Source organism: Branchiostoma floridae, unplaced genomic scaffold (genome assembly GCF_000003815.2).
Source record: "Branchiostoma floridae strain S238N-H82 unplaced genomic scaffold, Bfl_VNyyK Sc7u5tJ_1305, whole genome shotgun sequence".
NCBI classification, from domain to species: domain Eukaryota; kingdom Metazoa; phylum Chordata; class Leptocardii; order Amphioxiformes; family Branchiostomatidae; genus Branchiostoma; species Branchiostoma floridae.
Genome location: NW_023365695.1, coordinates 55,457 through 74,749, shown reverse-complemented (window position 1 = coordinate 74,749; position 19,293 = coordinate 55,457). Strand labels below are relative to the sequence as shown.

Sequence of the window (19,293 nt, the reverse complement as noted above, 5' to 3'; positions counted from 1 at the left end):
CGTTGTATTTGATCAGTGACAACAGATCCGCTCTGTGCCACTGACCAAAGACAGGCTACTAACTAATAGTGGACACTAACCTGAGATGTTTGACTATCTCCCATCTGTACAGTTCCGAAAATACTTTCATCAGGTTTACACAACCAGTTTATGTCACCTGCTGACGTTTCGATGCCTGTCAGACATCTTCCTCAGAGCTTCTAACTGGAGAAGCAGCGAGAAGCAGAAATCCAGTCAGAAGCTCTCAGGAAGATGTCTGACAGGCATCGAAACGTCAGCTAAGGTGACATTAACTGGTTGTGTAAGAGAAAATTGTTATGTCCATCTATACAGTTGTTTTGACCTTTGAATCAATGAAAACAATACATCTTCCTTTAGTTTTACTGTCAGCTGCTATAGCCCTTGTGACGACATAGCAGACGGGGCAGACTGTTTCTAGGGCCTACACAGCCCAGGTTCCGGCCTGTGGTAAAATTTCATTGGTCGAGGATCGCGGAGCTATGTTGCATGTACGTTGAGGCCCTGGAAACTTTGGCAGTGCTTCCATGCTAGATATCTACGTTTTTTTTGTTGATAACTGGGACTAGGATGAAACAATGCGCTATCAAATGACATTAAACAGAATATCATGATACTTACAGTTGTCTCTGAAGAGAGTGAAGGAGAAGAAGAAGATGTACACGACTTTTTTTTCAGTTTTCAAACCCGGAAGTCAAAACGCCAGGTCAAAGGTCGCCCACCCACAATGCATTGCGGTTGTGCTTCGTTAAAAAAAATCTGTCGTGACGTCTTGGAGAAGTCAACAACAGCGTCTTACTCTGATTCCGGAGGTTCCTTAAACTTGTAAGGGAATTCCAGAGGATTTCCAGGGTCTTGAGGACCAAGAGAAGCTGGAGGTTTGAGGCGAATGCCGGCGGAGGAGGGAGAGAAGCGCTCCAGAGATCGCGAAAAGGACCGGAAGTCTCTGGACAACATGGCGGAGCGGGAAGACAGGAGGAGGCGATCTCCACTGGTAAGGTTTAAGGTGTTCTAAATTTAGGTCTTACAGGTTCAGAGAAGGAAGATTCTTCTGTGTGTTCTTTACTTAAGGCTATACTCGTCTTTGACGTCTAGTTTGCTGTGGCCTAGATGTGAATGATACCTAGATCTGAATCAGGTAAATTCGTTGTTATGTAAGTTTGTCCTTTTACTTTTAGGTATTATGGTTCAGACAGTTAGTGAGTTACACATGCACGGGCGAACTTACCTCATAGGCCCTGTCAGAAGTTGGTGGGGTCACATGGTCTTTTGGTTACGTGTGCAACGCATGCCGAGTGCGTGCCCTCAGTCGGTTTATGTCGCAAAATCGCACTTCGGGTACCTTCCGCATCCGTCGGAAATCACCGTCGGAACTTTCCGCTCTCACTCGGGTTCTTCGGGTCACACACGGAACACCGACCCGGGCGCTTCAGCACGGGCGATCCGACAACAATACCTTGGCTTACCGCCCAAGGGCTGACCGCACTCTCGGACCTCTCTCTCATTTAACAAAAGTGGTGTCGACGTGCGGTTTTCGGCATCATATTTGTCACTAATCTACCTACCAGGGAGATTACTGTGATTTTGGACACCGCTTTCGTTTTTATTTCTATATCATCTCAAAGTTGGGACATACAAACATGGCGAACGCACCTTGAAAGTGACATTCTTTCAGCGAATTTATAGAAACCACACCGACTGACAAAGGTGGCGCCTTCCTTTTACGCCCCTCCAACGTTTCCGCATGGAAAACAATTTACGGCGCATGTTTGGACATGTCTGAGAGGCAAAGTTTCGCCGAAATTTTGAATCGGCAAATCGAGCCGCCATTTTCCCAAATGCCGCACATGAGGCGTTTTGTCGTAAATGGACCAGACCAAATTCTGACAGGTGTGTGCCCGTGACATGTCAACATACGTGTGTGTAGGAGGAGGTTAGGGTCCACATGGACATATCACTAAAGAAACATGTACTGTAGATTCCCTAAAGTTTGCAGTGATTTGAAAGAAAAAAATTATCACTATCAGTCAGGATTTTGGATGATGTCTGTAAGAAATGTTTCCATATTTCAGGTGGAAAAGAAGTCCAAAGACTCCCAGAGGAGGAGGGAGGAGGAAAGGCTGGACCGGAGACACACGGACAGACCAAAACAGCGCTCACGGAGCCCTGCAAGGAACGACAGCAGGGACAGAGGGAAGGAAAGAAGCAGGGAGGGAGAGAGGCGGAGAGACAGAAGCAGAGAGAGGGACCACAGGAGGGGAGGGAGGGAGGAGGGGTGGGGAGGAAGACAGCAGCACAGGAGAAGGGATGAGCGAGAGAGAGAGGAGAGAAAGTTGGTGAGAGTGAAGGAAGAAAGAGACAGGAACGATGAGAGAAGACGGGAAGACAGGCAGAGGAAACCTGAGAACCCATTCCAGGGTGAGGAGGGTGGCGCAGAGGGGGAGGGGGGCGAAGAGGAGGCAGACAAGGACCAACCCAACTTCGAGCTCTCCGGAGCGCTGACCGAAGAGACCAACAAGTTCCGAGGCGTGGTGATTAAGTACCGCGAGCCGCCGGAGGCGCGGAAACCACGGAAAAGATGGCGGCTGTACCCGTTTAAGGGCGAGGAGGCGCTGAAACCGCTACACATCCACCGCCAGAGCGCGTACTTGCTGGGACGCGAGAGACTCGTGGCGGACATCCCAATCGACCACCCGTCGTGTTCCAAACAGCACGCGGCGCTCCAGTACCGGTTGGTCGATTACGAGAAACCGGACGGCACGACGGGGCGGCGCGTGAAACCGTACATTATCGATCTCGAGTCCGCGAACGGGACGTACGTGAATAACCAGCGCATCGAGGCGAGTCGGTATGTGGAACTTCTGGAGAAGGATGTGGTGAAGTTCGGGTACAGCTCGCGGGAATACGTGTTATTACACGACACTTCCGACACGTCCGGTGTGCAGGCGGGGGAAGATGATGAAGGATTGGATGACTAGACGCCGCACTCGTGTGTCCATTAGCGCTTTGTTTTTGTCAGGGCTATCTCCAGGACCTGTGCCGCCGGATGGAGATTTACTTGTTTGGATGTACAAAAATTTCAGCATCAACTGCTACTGACATAAAAGTGTATTTTCTTAGATTGAAGCGACAGATTTAACAAGTGATAACAATTAAAGGCAACAACATGGGCTCTCGATGAGTGGAGCAGACAAAAGTCAAAGCTGGAGCTAGTGGAGAAGGATAAAGTTCGGGTACAGCTCGCGGGAATATGTCCTGCTACACGACACTTCTGACACATCAGGCGTGCAGGCTGGCGAAGATGACGAGGGGTTGGACGACTAGATGTCGCACTCGTGTGTCCGTTAGGGTTTTGTTTTTGTCAGGGTTGTGTCCAGTACCCTTCCCTCCATCCTGGAAATTTACTTGTTTGGATGGACAAAAATTACACTCCTTCCACCTTAAATCGGAACTTCAGATCATAAAACTGATATTTTCTTGATTCCAATAACAGATTTAACAACTAAAATCAACAACATGGGCTCTCAATGAGTGGGACGACCTAAATCGAAAGCTGTAGACAGCCCTGTTGGTTACCTACAGTAGTGATGTGGTACACCAATGAGCTAGCTGTGTTTTGTGCCTTTAGATTGTAGCTTGTCAGGATGAATGTCATGTAAATATCAGACAGTTAGCAGACAGTGCAGTGAGTCTGTAGTCATGTTTTAAAAGATGATTTGTTTTCTTAAGTGTTGATATGATGGAGGTTGCATACTGTGTCAGGGGGTTGTACAGTCAAAACTGTGTACGGTATGAAGACCTCTCGGGGACCAATAAAAACTGGTCTATGTAGACAGGTTGTCACTATACTTTATTAGACAGGATTCTGAATACTTATGTCAATGGGGAAAACATAGTCCTTGCATTGAGGTTACCAACTTGTATTTGTTCAGGTTTGATAGTGCATATAAATATCATAGGGAAGCAGAAAGATGTGGGTTGTGTTAAAATGATCATAGTGCTTTTCATTTGTCTTCTTGTACTTGGCAGTGATATTGAAGGATTTGTTAAAAGAATCAACTTGAAATTGCAGGAGTTAGCTTCAAAATTTTAAACAATTTTGATTTGATTGATTCTGATCTCCGGTAGTGACTGATAATGATATCATTTCACTCTTCTTCCTGGAGTCCGGGTAATTGATGTAAGGAAAAAGATTTGATTGTCACTTAAATTTCAAGAATATGCTGTACACTACTGAACAAGTACCTTTTAACCTGCACAAGTATATGTATCTACTAGATGCACTGGTGCACCTCCAGTTTTAAAAAGATCTACAGCTCCAATTTTGGATGCACTAAAGTTTACATGCACTCAGTACTTCCAGCCCTGTCCACTTTTTTGTTCTGTCTTTGCCACAGAATGTCACTGAAAGTAGGTTGTATTGAGTATTGCTAGTATTGTCTTTACGAGTGCACAGTCAGTGCTATATATACACAACAATGTACTACATGTATTGTTACAGAAATGTGTATATGAATGTCTGTAGTCTTCCAACTGCTCCCCTGACATAGAAAAAAGTTGCTTCATCACTGTTTTTTTTCCTGAATAGTGATCCTATTTTGTAATCTTGTATCCTGTTGTTTGTACATGTACTTACCTAACATTGAGAGTAATAAAAATTCAATACCACCTGGTGTATAGGGCAGTGCCCATCTGTTCCCTTAGCCCTCGGGCCACTCAGCTAAACAGCACACCACGTTGGCCGAAAAGTAGTTGTCACAGTTGAGATTTGGAATGTCACCCAATTCCTTTTTTTCCAGCAATGTGGAGTCTTTAAGAATTTCAGTATTCGTTTCTTATAATATGATAAATATATGGTAGTACCTAGACTTGTAGAATCAGCAAAGTCTCACACAATTTATGTTTGCACTGTAAGGAATTTAATCAAAATCTAAAATTCAATCCCTGGTTTGGTCTACATGAACACCTGTAACCATAGTGAACAAACCATCCTCAAGGTAACGGTTACTCAAGCAACTATTCAGGAAACGGTCAGACGTTTCACATCAGTGACACCTGAGGGTCAATAAACAAAGATAGTGATTGTTATCCAAAACGTCTGGCTGTTTCCAAAATCACATCCAGTTGCTTAACTGTTATCTTACATATCCTATTACCAGGATACCCAGTCAGACAGGTGTGATGTTGCACATTGTAAAGATATCAAATCCAAAGCAGAGACTTGGGTAACGCTAGTTCACCTTTACCTGTGGGGTACCCCATATCCGGTGTTTCTAAAAACAGGGCATTTATGATTTGGGGTTTTCAAGTCGATGGACATTGCAATATTTTGAAAATAACCACAATATTTTTAAAAATCTAACATGTTGAAAACCACCGTCCGTAGAGGTGATATCTGCAAATACCCAGCTTTTAATACAATGGATTTAGGTTACCCGACGGATAAAGGTTAGCGTTAGACATCTTGGTGACAAGTGTCATGTTGCACATTGTAAAGATATCAAATCCAGACCAGAGACTTGGATAGATAGCTTGTCAACTCTTTGGTCTAGTTGGCGTGGTCCAGTAAGTACATTTTCGATACCCAGACTAAAAATAATCTCCTGAAATCTACTCGGAACATTTCTCTGTGCCATATGGGCAAACATTTGGAAGTGCTATGAACAGTACGTAAAACATAGAAATACAGTTTCTAACATAAATATTAACTAACTATGGCTTTTCACCATTTCCATATTGCGCATTTTATCACATAACAGATAAAATCTAACCTTACAAAATATTTAAGATTGAACGAATCTGGACACCAACAAAATCATGGCTCTTACCAGACATGCCATGTTGAGCCCAAATAGCATGCAATAATAGTAGTTTTTTTGCCTTTCCAGACATCTTTTTACTAAACAACCTTAGATCCTGAGAAAACCCATTACTATACATAGAATATAGTATTATGTGCTTTGCTGTGTATGAAATGTATGTTTCATTTTTGTCACATTTCCAGTGACAGTTTCTGAATGTAACAACAATTATCATTATATAACATTAAAGCAAAACTTTGTTGAATAAATTCTACTTGGCATAGTACAAAAATTATACAAGACGTGCCGTATATTACATGAGTACAAAGAAACTGGGCAACGTCACAATGATGAATTTCAGCATTTATAGATTATGTTTTGAAGAAACTATGAATATTATTATGTCACAGTTTTTGCCTACAACCTTAAAGCAAAGGCATAAATACTGTATTACATTTTGGCAGATAAAACAATAGTGGCAAATACAATGTATTTTCCAAGGTCTCAAATAAAAAAAGTCACATAAAACTATTGCAGGTGAACCTTGCCTGACTGAGACCACACCAGTATTTCATTGGGCCATTATAAGATCATTTAAAAAAAAAAAATTACCTAGCAACATAAAAGCAGAGGGCAGGGAGGAAAACTTGAACATGACCCTATTCACTCTTTAAAACTGAGTGTACGAGGTATAAACCTGGTCCTCTGGCTTTGTTTTCATTTCATTTTCCTACCATATTTTTCTTAAATCCAAGAAAAGACCAATCAAAGTGGACTGGCCTTAATTATAACATCATTAATAAGAACATAACATAATTAATAACATAATGCACAAAAACCCTGTTTACTAAATTGTTTGATGTGCACTGGCTCTGGAAATATTTAACTGTGAACACTTCAAGCTAGGATTTAAAAATATATCTACAATGTACATCTGAAAAAATTCCAGAGAAATTTCTAGGTCTAGTAAAAGTATAATATCTTTGTCTTGTACAGATGACTATGTGTGGCAAGCCAAGATATAGATGTTTATATTAGTCATCAACTGTACATCCAAATACCAGTGACTCAGATTGTCAAACTGTTCCTATGTCATTATTTGTCACAACATAGAAGTTTGCACTCCTGAAAATAATTTGATCATGTTGTGAACATATATGATATAGCAGAATTCTTTTATACAACCAGTTACTAGAAACATGAACAAAGTCTATATCAACTGGCTGTGTAAAAGGATTCTAATATATCCTAGAACTTTGCACAATTTAAACTTCAGGCAGAAGTTGTGTGATACAAATGAGAGCCGTTGTCACGTCGTCGGCTGCTGTTTTTTCCGCTCCTTGTTCCACTCGTCTCGGATGATCCAGTAGTCCTGGGTTTGCATCTCCTTTAGCCGAGACACAGCCCGCTCAAACGCAAAAATCTCTTCTTCTCCCGTAAAGATACTGGCCGCGGAGTTATCCTGAGAAAACAGAGGCAGGTTACAATCAAACCTTTGTTACTATTACAGTTGTATCTGTATGTACATAGCCGGTGTAGACACGCTTCAGACAAAACACAGCCCGCTTAAACGAAAAGCTCTTCAGACCTTGTCGGTAGAAAAAATTGGCCACTGAGTTATCCTGTGGGAATCAAAGGAAGCTTGCTTTGAAGGTTTTGTTACAGCTTTTCTAAAACACTACAGCTGTCAGAAAAATTCACATGGAAGCCCACTGAAATGTGAGAATTATCAGGGCGGGCATAAGAGCTATCTACCACCATCATGACCATACAATTGCTTGTCCAGAACACGACATACATGTATCAAAACTGGCTGAAACATGAAGGAAAAAAAAAAACAATTTCCCTTTTGGACTGTGTTTCAGTTAGATATTTTGCAAACCATATTCAAGTGAAAGACTGTCTGCTGACCGTGCCGACTTGTATGTTGAGGTCGTCCATAAGAAGCCTGTTGTAGTCCGAGTCTGTGGCTCCAACTGCTTCTGCTAGGAACAGCTCCTCTGGGTTCACTGATGCTGACCACACCAGACGGACCTTAAGTTAAACAAACACAGTTAAACACATGTACATACACGAACACACGCACAGACAGGCAGACAGACACACACCCAGCTCCCACCACCTCCGCGAGGAACAGCTCCTCTGGGTTAACTGCTGCTGACCACACCAGACGGACCTAACAAAACATAACAAACAGTTATACACATGTACGCACACATCAACACACACGCGTGCACAAACACACAGGCTCACACCGTCTCCGCAAGGAACAGCTCCTCCGGGTTAACCGCTGCCGACCACACCAGACGCACCTAACGTAACATAATATACAAAGTTATACACATACCCGCACACACACACACACAGACACACACACAGGCTCCCACCGCCTCCGCTAGGAACAGTTCCTCTGGGCTCACAGCTGCTGACCACACCAGACGGACCTGAGACAACATAACAAACAGTTATACACATGTAAGGACACATCCACACACATGCACACACACAGGCTCACACCGTCTCTGTGAGGAACAGCTCCTCTGGGCTTACTGCTGCCGACCACACCAGACGGGACTAGCTTACTTGCTTGCCGACCACACCAGACGGACCTAACACAACATAATAAACATGGTTAAAAACTCACATCATGCACGCACACACACACACACCACTGCCTTTTACCTCCCTAACCAAAGTTTTTACACCTGAGTGGAGTAAACAAAGTTGTGTAAAGAGCCTTTCCCAGGGCACAAGATCAGGATCATGACAGGATTCAGCTACAGTACTTTAAGCTCTAGCAGCCCACCTTGTTGTCATACAGGGTGTCGACCAGTGTGATGAACCTGCGAGCCTGAGTCTTCAGTGTCAAGTTCATCTGCGGCACGTTCCGCACGATCACCGTGTCGAACTCCTGGCTTAGCTTCAGGTAGTCAGCGGCTCCCAGCGGCTAAACAACACATGGTGATAGAAACAACATCAAACTATCATGTCTGCATATTATACTTAAAGCTAGTCACCTATATCTGCAGGATAACCTATCCGTTGTTGTGCCAAACTGCAACATTTTCAAATATTTGGGTAACCTATAACAACACATGGAAAATTAATATAGTTAAACTAGTTCAATCTTGGAAATACTGGTATGGTAACATTTGCAAGAAAACATGTAATTTTTACTTTCACATGGTCTAGCCTAGCGAACTACTGCTCTGTTCATTTTTACTCAAACACATATCATGACCAGCCCCTCCAGCTCTGTCCTACCACTTGCTACTTTATGAAATGGAACACCACAGGGTGTCTACTAACTTTACCAGTGACCATGGAGATAGCTTTCCGACTTTCCAACTGTTTTAGATTTAGAGATTACTTTCAGACATTGTGAGTGACATCCATCACTCTTCTTGATTTGGAGTCTCTAGAATGAACTGGAAGAATGATTTTATTTTCCAGTCACTTGAGCCTACCTTTTCACACAAGTCCTGAAACTGGAAGTCTGCGACTCTGCCACAGGCGATCGGTACATGCAGGTCTCGTCCGAGGAGGCGTAACGTTCGGGGGCCTTTTTCTGTAATGGGAAACATCACTTTAGTTTAAATCTTATCAAAGGTCTCACAAGAATCCCACCAGTGCTGTCTCCAGACCCTCCATCCTGCACTCCTGGGGATGTATGTAACAGCAAACATAAAGCTTTCACAAGAATCAGAGTCAGGCATATAATTATACTAAAGCTGAGAATAAAACTACTTGATGTAGTACTAGGAATAGACGTACACAAAGAAATAAGGAAGGAACAAACGAGGAAGAGAGATAGGGAGGAAGGAAGAGCTGAAAGAAGGAAGGAAGGAAAGGACAATGGGAGGATTGGGGGAGGAAGGAAGAATGGAGGAAAGGAAGGAAGGAAGGAAGGATGGAGAGATAGAAGGAACACATGAATGAATGGATGACAAACAAACATCTTACCTGCTGTTTCTCTGGCCGTCATCTCCTGGAATATTCTGTCCAGCTCTTTGTCTGCCTTTTTATGGGTGGACCTGCAGCAAAAAGCAGAAACCGAAACTCTTAGCAACTAGGGACAGAAGGGACAATCATAATAAACCATTCTATAATTTTGTACAGAAGTCAACAGATGTACAAGTCTCAATACAAAAGCATGACAGACTGTTTAAGCTATTTCCCACACTCTCTGTCTCTCTTTAATATCTTAAGTCAAATTCAATTAAAACGAAGCATAATTCTTTCCTGCATGATAGCTGATTGCACAAAGCTTTAGTAAGCCAAAGGGCATGCTTAAAAAGACATTTAAGCTTAAAAAATATCAGTAACAACGATAAAGTGGTGAGAAACTGTATCATAGAACAGCCCAAAGTGCTTTTGACGTGCTAAATGAAAACTGCCTGACTAACGTACAAGAAGAAGACTTTCCCGGCAGTCGGCAAGCCCTGCAGTCTGTAGTCTGTGCCGGAGTCCAGCGCCAGGCAGTCACATCGGTACTGTGGGGGAGGGTTAGATCACACAGCTTTTAAAGTTAAAGTTAAAGCTGCCCGTACATCTGTAATGCTTAGGGGTGGCACCCATCTCCATTTCTGAAGCCCTTGGGCCACACATTTGTGCAAGTCACATTAGCAGGGGGCTGGTCCACTGGTAGTGATGTGTGTTTAACTTCCATACTCTTCCTCATCAGTGCTGAGTGCTAATCAGAGAAAGCAGCATGTACCATTTTTAGAGTCTTTGTTATGACTCAGCTCCAGGGGATTGAACTCACGACCTACCGAATGCATGGCAAACACTCTACCCGCTCGGCCATTGCACCAGATGGGGGGAGTGGGTGTATACGTGAGATTTTTCCTTTGACCATTTTAGAGTTCCAGATGGTAGAGCAAATGAAACAATGGTGTGAGAGAGAAATTGATTAGCCTGAATTATGATTATTGCAAGCTCTTCTCTGGATAAAGTTAATGAGAAAATGTTGTTTACACTAGTATATATTTATCATGTATTTCAAAAATTTGTGTTTTCGTCAAGTAAAATTCTTAACGATAAAAATGAGTATGACCTCAGGTCCTCAATCTTACCTTCAGAATTTTGATGAAAGGCACAAAGTTGGACCGCTGCAAACCGTTCTTGTAGAGATCTGTAGACACAATAGAAGTGACAATATATGTAACCCAAGGAAAATATCTATTTCAAAGAACTGTTAGAATTATACAACACATGGTTGGATATAGTCTGTCTCAGGAATGGAAGAATAACCCAATAAAATATAGCATTAGACTTGAGACTAGCGTAGTTGCGTACTATACTGTTTTGTCTGATTTTTTGTCACTTGCAATTAGCCCTCGGGCAATAAACTTATTGTTAATATTAGCAAACAAGAAAAGTCTTACCATCAGGATGCCTGTTGGAAGTGGCCACCACCACCACTCCCCTGTTGAACAGTTCTGTGAACAGTCGTTTCAGGATCATGGCGTCTGCAATGTCTGTGACCTGGGGAAAAACATGAACACAAACTACAGTTATTGTAACACTTAGTGACCACCTCTTCATTGATACAAATTTTTGAACACAGTTTGTAGAGCTTATTATAGCGAACCTGAAATTCTTTAAAACACAGCATCCATGTTTCTTGGGATAAAAAACAAATTTTGGAACACAACTTGTCCTGTTCTGAGCTTGTATTACCGGTAGGTACATTATACATGTAGTAGTATGTAGAGCATATAACAAACCTGAAACTCATCAAAACACAGCGGCCAAGTTTCATAGAATAATATGAATTTTTTACACAACTTGTCCTGTTCTTAGCTGCCTGGTATAACTAGTAGGTACCTAATGGTTTGTAGTGTGTATAGAATAGCAAACCTGAAACTCGTCGAAGCACAGTAGCCATGTTTCATCGCTGATCTCCTCGGCGACGGGCGGGATAGGGTCATACGCCTGCGACCTTCGGCTGCCCTCCACTCGTGCCGGCATCTGACTCTTCTGGCGGTGGATTCCTGAGGAGCACAGTGCGGAATGGGTTATGCTTATCTATGTTTCGTAAATGGCCACAAGAGTTATATATTGTACATGTATATATCCATGTTATCACACTTGCAGTTGTGGAATCCTTAAGAATAATGTGTGAATATAGGAAGAATTGAGTACTTTTGGGAATCGAAAGACAGTACTACTAGACTAAGTGTAAAGATTTTCATTAATCAACCCTTAAAGTTTGGTCAGATGAAATTCTGTCCTGGTTTGGAGAAGGAAAATCTAGAAGACCTATTAAGAAACACAGGCTCCGAAGGCTGTAACAAACAGAGTTGGCGTCTGGCCCGCTTCAAACCCTCTATGTTGACACTAAACCGGATAGAGATAGAAAACTCACTTGCATGGACGTCCAGCATGAAGGCGTGGAAGTGGACCCGCTTCTTCTTGGTGACAGAAACGTGGGTGTAGAACAGGTCCATGAGCATGGACTTTCCTGAACCTGGAACACAGGTGGGAGATCACACAGGGTCTCACATCTAAGTTTTATATGATATATGTGTGTAGAACAGGTTCATTCGCATGGACTTCCCCGAGCCTGGAATATAGGTGGGAGATCACACAAAGTCTCACATCTAAGTTTTATAAGATGCCATACTCATAGATACATTATGTAATACAGTATAATAATGTTTTTAGTTCAAACAGACTCACCGACATTTCCATAGAGATATAAACCGTTTGGAGCTCCCTGTTTGTGCCGCAAACCAAAAAGCTGGAAGGAAAGAAAAAAAATGGTCAAACCTACAATTTGAAACAGAGACATTGGATTTATCATTGCAGACTGTGGGTATAATGTCATAATACATTCAAGTGATTGCTGTTTTTCTTACATCTGCTGTATTCTACAAATTGTGTGTGCCTTACCAGAACGTCAGCAGATTAGATTAATGATTTTTTGTTAAATGTTTGAATCAGCAGATCAAATAATGTAAACTAATCTTTTGTTATCCACCTACCAGTCCGTCACCCTGACATCATTATGATCACTCATAATAAGTCACATTTTTTACAATATTTCCAGATAATATCTTTATCTTGTGTTTCTTCTTCTTGAATGCACAGTTCAGCTAGCGCCAATTTTGTGTTTACTAAGAAAAATATACAAAGAGAGAGAGAGACTTTACCTTTCCCAGATAGCTCTGCTGGTGTGGCCGGTACCCGACACTCCCGTCCTTCTGTGACCTTGACAGGACCTCATGAAGCTTCTGTAGCTCCTGTATCACAGTCAGCTGATGCGGGTCCCGACTCAGGTAACCCACATCCACCGCGTTCTGGTAACTCTCCAACGGGCCGGACTCGCACGGTGTGAGGAAAAGTTGCTGCCCGGATATGTTTACTCCATTGTCCGTGGATTCTGTTGTTGTGTTTGTTGTTGTGTTGTTGTTGTTGTTTATCGTAGCTGTGGGTAAACTAGCTTGCACGGCAGCTGTAGAAGAAAATATGAGGTAATGTTATTGTAAGAAAGGGGTAGATACAGACAGAAACAATGTAATCCCTTCTGGGATTCGAACCTGCGCCGATCCCAGGGCGACAGAACACAAACTCACACGGCAAACCATTACACCAAAAGGCTTAGATTTGGAATGTCAAGGTTTGGCAGTCCATCTGTCACACTTTGAAGAGATAAGCCAAGTCGGATTTGATCTGATTGAAGTGAGTGAGTGTGAGTGAAACCTCTTTGGACATTGGAGGAACCTTTATACATTATGTGACACAACTTCAATTAAATAGGTTAAGGCTCTACACGGAAGATAAACTGAGATATCAAGAGAGAAAGAGGCTCAATTTGTATGTTTCCATGACCTTACCTTACCTGTTAATGATCAGCTGCCTGTTTAGAACTTGTCTATATTATTTATCTATGGCATTTATCTAATTCATCTATGGCATATTCGCTCCTCCACTTCGAATTCCAGAGGGCAAAAATATTTACGGGGGCAAATTATTGAGCACTTTGACTCAAAGTTTGAGGCCTTTTTGAACATATTCCGTCCAACTTTATAACAAAATAACTTCCTCTATTTGATGAGTTGTCATCGAGGATGATAATCGCACTTCTACACTGCAGTACAACCGAGAAACTTCGCAGTTTGAAGGACTTTGAAAGCTCCGTTGTCTTACAGCTCAGTTAGTCAGCAGCCGGTCTAAGAGAATTCAGGCTTCGCTGACCTATTTACGCAAATACCGATGGCTTACTTACCTCTTTGACACAGTGCTGTGGACCTTAGTCTGTGTGGCTGCGAAGTTATTAGTCTAAGTTGTAAACAACTTCGACAGAGACGCGTATAAACACAAGTTCGACAGGCTAACCGGCTCAAGGGCGCCGCCATTACTGTGACCCCGTTTGGGTTATGGATCAAGAGCGCCGGCTAGTGTTCCGTGACGGTACTGCAGCAAAAACACATCGTTCCATAGTTTGCAGTACTGTGGCGGATTACTAGTCGGCGCTTTAGTACCGCTAGGTTGCTGTTAGTCTATTACAGATGTTTTTCCGTTCGAATCCGGGTGTACCTAAGAGTCACAATTCACTAATAAGAAACATAGGGATTTTATGGAGTTTAACGTTATACGAATTTCAATTCTTTTTACGGAATGAATGGTTAACGCCTTTACATCTTATTGCCTTGCCGCCAGGCAAGGCTTTACGCCAGCTTTTTTCCATGGATCAATGGACGGACCTTTTAACCCAGCCCTTCCAAAGCCCCTTCCAAAGGCCCTTCTTTCCTTGCCGAGTTTCATGGCTTAGTTACACAATGGTACATTCCAGACGAGTATTAAAACGCTCTTCTAGACGCATGTTACTGTATGTGGTCCAGCGTAATAAATCTACGCTTTAACTCACCATGTTCATATGAATATATATCACAAATTGCATCAGAAGGAACTTAGTTTGTAATAAAAAATAATGCATATTCATTGTGGGTCAAAAAGTTTTACAAAACCTGTTTAATGTGCCAATAATTCATCTGACATAAATTATGATAATGAGGGGGAGGGGGGCGACATGTGGAACTCGGGATTTTTAAGCGTAGAATCTAGTCTAACTTACCAAAATAACATAAAATACGCGGCAAGGCACAGCTTTTTTAAAAAGATTTCTTGTTTTTGGCAGCTTTAGTTATTTGGTCACCTCGCCGACCAACTGTTCTCAGCTGCGAAGTTATTGGACCAGGTGTTGTACCAACTATCAGCAGAAACAGAAATAACCAATGGCGAAAGACTCACTGGGAAGAGATTTATCTAATTAGTACTAATAACCAATGGGAGGAAGAATCCAGAGTGAGGTGACCAATGGAAAAAGTGCACTTTTATAACCAACAGTAAACCAGGATTCTCCTCACAGCAGACCGATGGCAGGTCAGTTGTTTTCCAGGCCTCGTGGCGCGGAGCTTTTTGTGGCCTGGCGCGAAATTTGTGCGTCATTGACGGTCGGATCATCATTTATAGTGTAGAAGTTGCTTGTATATTTTTTTCTTTTAAATATTACTTCTTCCAAAGTTTAGCTACTTGAGACTTAGGCTGATGCCGACAATAACAGGAAAACACACTCGCAAACACACACACACCAACAAACTAACACACACGAACAAAACACGTTTTCACAATGATAATCAGCACAAATGTATCAGCCGTAAACTGCATTTTTTTTAAAAACTTTGTACGAGACTAAAGTATACAAAGGCTGTCTATATTTGATTGTAGTGAGTTGCGTTTGTAAAAAGTACCTAAAACATTCATCAAAGGTCTTTTGATCTCACTTATCCTTTATATTTAGTGTATTTTGTGGCATTTCTAGTACAAGACTGGCCATCTTGTGCAAATTATATTATTACCTTTGCCAGAATGGCTAAGGTTATGTTTTGGGCTTGTGAGTCTGTGTGTCTGTGTGTCTGTCTGTCTGTTAACAGCATAACTCAAGAAGCCTTGGATGTATCCCGATAATATTTGGTAGGTGGGTAGGGGTCGGGAAAACGAAGGTCAAGTTTGATGGGGGCCCCCTAGCGGCTTGCTAAGGTACTGCAGCGGAAACTCAATTTTTTATATCTCGTGTTCTGGACATGCTGTGGTCATGATTTATGGGTGGTAGATAGCCCACGGGGCAGAGAGTATGTGCTGTGAGTTTGGGCCCCCTAGCGTTTTTTTTGGTACTGCAGGCGCCGATTTTCTTTCAAACTTTGGACGAGAATAACTCTGCAACGTGTTGACGGATCTTCATGATTTTTGGTATGTAGATAGAATGAGTGTTGACTTACATAATTGTATACTAATTATGTAAATCAACAGCTAATTTGCATAATTAATGAGGAAAATTTATAAAACCACTGCATTCCATGATTTTGACTTTTAGGACTTTAAAACTTGTCCCATATGTAGCTGGGAAGGAGAGAAATGTCGATAGATATCAATTATGCAAATGATGGCCTCATTTGCATAATTAATGAGAAAATATGAACATGTTGGCGGATCATCATGCTTTTTGGTATGTTTTATATGTGGATAGACTAAGTGAAGACGTTCATAATAAGATGCTAATTAGGCAAATTAACAACTAATTTGCATAATCAATGTGGGAAGTTTATAAATCTAATGTCTCTCCTTACCTCTGCTCGGGCGTATCTTATTGACAGCTACAGGTGCCAGGCAAGTAGATCAAGCTAGCAGGCTGACCCAGCCTTGCCCCCTGGGTGCCAATCACTTTTACCGACTACAGTAGACTTATGTTGACGGAAAACTGGGGAGGATAGGTTGATCCCATGTGTTTTAAACTTCTGCAGTTTTGTTAATAGTTATTTCCATGACAAATGGAGATATAGTTTGGAGTGTGCCTGTGTGTTTGTGTTTCCGGGTCATCTTCCACCTGCAATGTGACCTTACAGTACCAACGTCCTTGCTACTCTCGAGTATCAGGTTGCTCAGAGCCACTGTTATCAAGATAACGTCAGGCCAGTCCAATTCAATGTTTTGGTTGACAGATTCTATTTTTCTGAATTTCAGAAAAAATTGTATCTCAGCTCTAGACTACCAAAATGAAATCGTCTTAGCACAAGCTTTTGCTTGCAGTCTTGCACTCATAGAGGTGTGACTTAATCAAATAACATATATAATTATATGTAATGAGTAGCATACTTATGTCTACAGACATCTTTCTACATAACAAACCTGGTTCATTTGGCAAAGGTATGATTTCGTCGAACTCTAGTTATTATTTGAGATCAAAAGTCCTTTTTTTCCAAGAGACATTGTGATCAGTTTGGATGTAGAGCATTCCTGTGGCACTTGATGATCCAGGATTGAAAATATGTGCCTGAGCAACCGACCCTGTACACTTTACCTGTTTTATCAGCAATTATTGAATAAACAGTTCGAGACTGGGTGTGTAATTTACATTCCATATTTGAATTTTGAAGGAAATGGATAATCTTCCCCTCCTCACCCTCTACCTAGACGTGAAATGGATGCTCCCTCTCCCCACACCCTCTACCTAGTGTGCAATGGATGTTCCCTCAACCAGCACCCAATATCTGGTGTGAAATGAATGTTCCCTTTCTCCTATCCTTAGATTTAATAGAAATGGATGGTCCAAACTCCCCAGGACTCACCCCAAATGAAGTGACTGGTCCCTCTCTCTCATCCCCTTTGGTGCGAAATGGGTTCTCCCTCCCTAGCCAGGACCCTAAAATGAATTAGTCAGATGGATGGTCCCTCCCTTCCCAGCCCCTCGCCTTCTAGGATGGTTCAACACCCAGGAACAGTATGCAGAGAACACAGGCAACACACACTGACACAAACATATTACCCACACGTATACCTGTGCACAAACCTATGCATCTACCCACATACACACATACAGTCGTAATGTCATGCATACACACTCGCTTACATGCACACACACACGCATATGCTTGCGTTAATTGCACACACAACCATACACTCGTGCACATACACATACACAAACATGCATCTGAGTGACTTCAAAATAAAGGAAACACCAGGCAACCAAAATGCCCTCTTTAAACCTTTTATTGTAAGAAAATCTCATTTTCATGGCATCAACAACCCATAGTTTCAGTGAAAATACTGGAAAAAACAATTTAGTATATTTTGCATTGCATGTTCTCTTTAAGAGAACAAAGGTAAAAAGATAAGGACATTAGCAGCACCACAAATTAATGTATAACTTTATATATAATATGCTTTGATAATAATCTTTTATCTGAAAAGCTCAACTCTTTCAGACATACCAAAAGATAGATAAAACTGCAATAAAATTACATAAATAAAATAAACTTTTCAATGCATTACATGCACAGCATTACACATAAATTATAGAATATAGATTCAGCTCAACATTCCCAGCAACAAAATGCAAGTTTTATAAAAACCTTTGATAAAACCACTGAACTGACTTTAAAGTGCTAGATTGGTGCAAAAAGATGAAATACTTGAGTCAAATATAATATCACAAATGTACATTGTAGCTCTCGATGCTTCATTGCAGTAAGTAAAAGATTTACAATCACCGTGTAAAACGTAATATAATTACTAATAGTCCATAAATCATTTAAAATCTATCATCTGAAACTTAATGTAACATTTGATTATAATATCAATATGTTGCACTATGTAAAACATAAAGAAATGGTACAAAATGATTGGTATTCGCTACTTGATACTACATGGTAGTAAAATGATAGCCCAATAATTGTAAGCTCACCCAATAAGGCAAGCAACATGCATATTCACTGTGTTAAGCATACGTCTTACAGCCCTAATCAATGAAGGCAAATGGTAGCAACTTCCAAGGGAAGCTTTGACTTAATACTGTACTGTAACATAATTTTTAGCAACATTATGCAACAATTTGCAACAGTTATCCACCAAGCATATATCATAATTTATCCACTATATTTATACATTTTTGTGCGGCTAAACCAGGAGTCTCACAGAAGTGGGGCATTTTGCTACCAGGGTTGCTGCATCTGTGTGATGTCATGAGCGCTCAACGAATTTCACTGATAAAACTGAACCTTGTTACACTTTGTGTGTTTTGTTGCCTTTTTAGTTAAACTTAGAACTACATTTTCCCCATTCTTAAGTGAAGGGTAATTTCACTGATAAAAACAAACCTTTTTACACTTTGTGTGCTTTGTTCCCTTTTTAGTCAAACTTCTACCGTGACGTTCTGCACGATATTCCCATTATAAAGTCGAGGGTAACAAAAATCCAATTCAGGATGTAGCAAAAATGACAACTTGCCACAGTCTTTTGAGATACCTTTAACTGGAACGGTAGTTCACCTTTATCCGTTGGGTAACCTATATCCGTTGCATGCTTTTAAAAACAGGGTATTTGGGGATATCACGTTGACAGATGATATTAGTTTAAAATTCCAATATTTTCAGTATATTGCAATTTAAAACTACATGTGTACCACACGTCG

At 41.5% G+C, this 19,293-nt stretch overlaps 2 protein-coding genes across 2 annotated transcripts; one reads left to right on the top strand and one right to left on the bottom strand.

Annotated features, from left to right (window-relative positions):
• Positions 1 to 719: 719 nt before the first annotated feature.
• LOC118407340 (smad nuclear-interacting protein 1-like) lies at positions 720 to 3,100 on the top strand. The gene is made up of 2 exons (XM_035807806.1): positions 720 to 1,012; positions 2,091 to 3,100. The coding sequence occupies exons 1-2, from the start codon at positions 908 to 910 to the stop codon at positions 2,994 to 2,996; spliced, it is 1,011 nt and encodes a 336-aa protein (XP_035663699.1). The 5' UTR covers positions 720 to 907; the 3' UTR covers positions 2,997 to 3,100.
• A 3,967-nt stretch (positions 3,101 to 7,067) lies between these two features.
• Positions 7,068 to 14,249, bottom strand: LOC118407330 (AFG1-like ATPase). The gene is made up of 14 exons (XM_035807794.1): positions 14,053 to 14,249; positions 12,977 to 13,278; positions 12,504 to 12,564; positions 12,349 to 12,387; positions 12,190 to 12,291; positions 11,682 to 11,815; positions 11,207 to 11,306; positions 10,895 to 10,953; positions 10,230 to 10,312; positions 9,783 to 9,853; positions 9,287 to 9,387; positions 8,626 to 8,766; positions 7,731 to 7,853; positions 7,068 to 7,281 (listed from the first exon to the last, which is right to left on the bottom strand). The coding sequence occupies exons 1-14, from the start codon at positions 14,180 to 14,182 to the stop codon at positions 7,129 to 7,131; spliced, it is 1,599 nt and encodes a 532-aa protein (XP_035663687.1). The 5' UTR covers positions 14,183 to 14,249; the 3' UTR covers positions 7,068 to 7,128.
• Positions 14,250 to 19,293: the final 5,044 nt, after the last annotated feature.

Bases quoted from the DNA above. Each gene is read 5' to 3' on its own strand.
- LOC118407340 (XM_035807806.1), top strand. From the start codon at position 908: ATGCCGGCGGAGGAGGGAGAGAAGCGCTCCAGAGATCGCGAAAAGGAC. The intron at 1,013-2,090 runs GTAAGGTTTAAG...TCCATATTTCAG, and splicing joins GGAGGAGGCGATCTCCACTG to GTGGAAAAGAAGTCCAAAGA.
- LOC118407330 (XM_035807794.1), bottom strand. From the start codon at position 14,182: ATGGCGGCGCCCTTGAGCCGGTTAGCCTGTCGAACTTGTGTTTATACG. The intron at 9,388-9,782 runs GTAAGATGTTTG...TTCCCATTACAG, and splicing joins GACGGCCAGAGAAACAGCAG to AAAAAGGCCCCCGAACGTTA. The intron at 7,854-8,625 runs GTGGGCTGCTAG...GTTTAACTTAAG, and splicing joins ACACCCTGTATGACAACAAG to GTCCGTCTGGTGTGGTCAGC.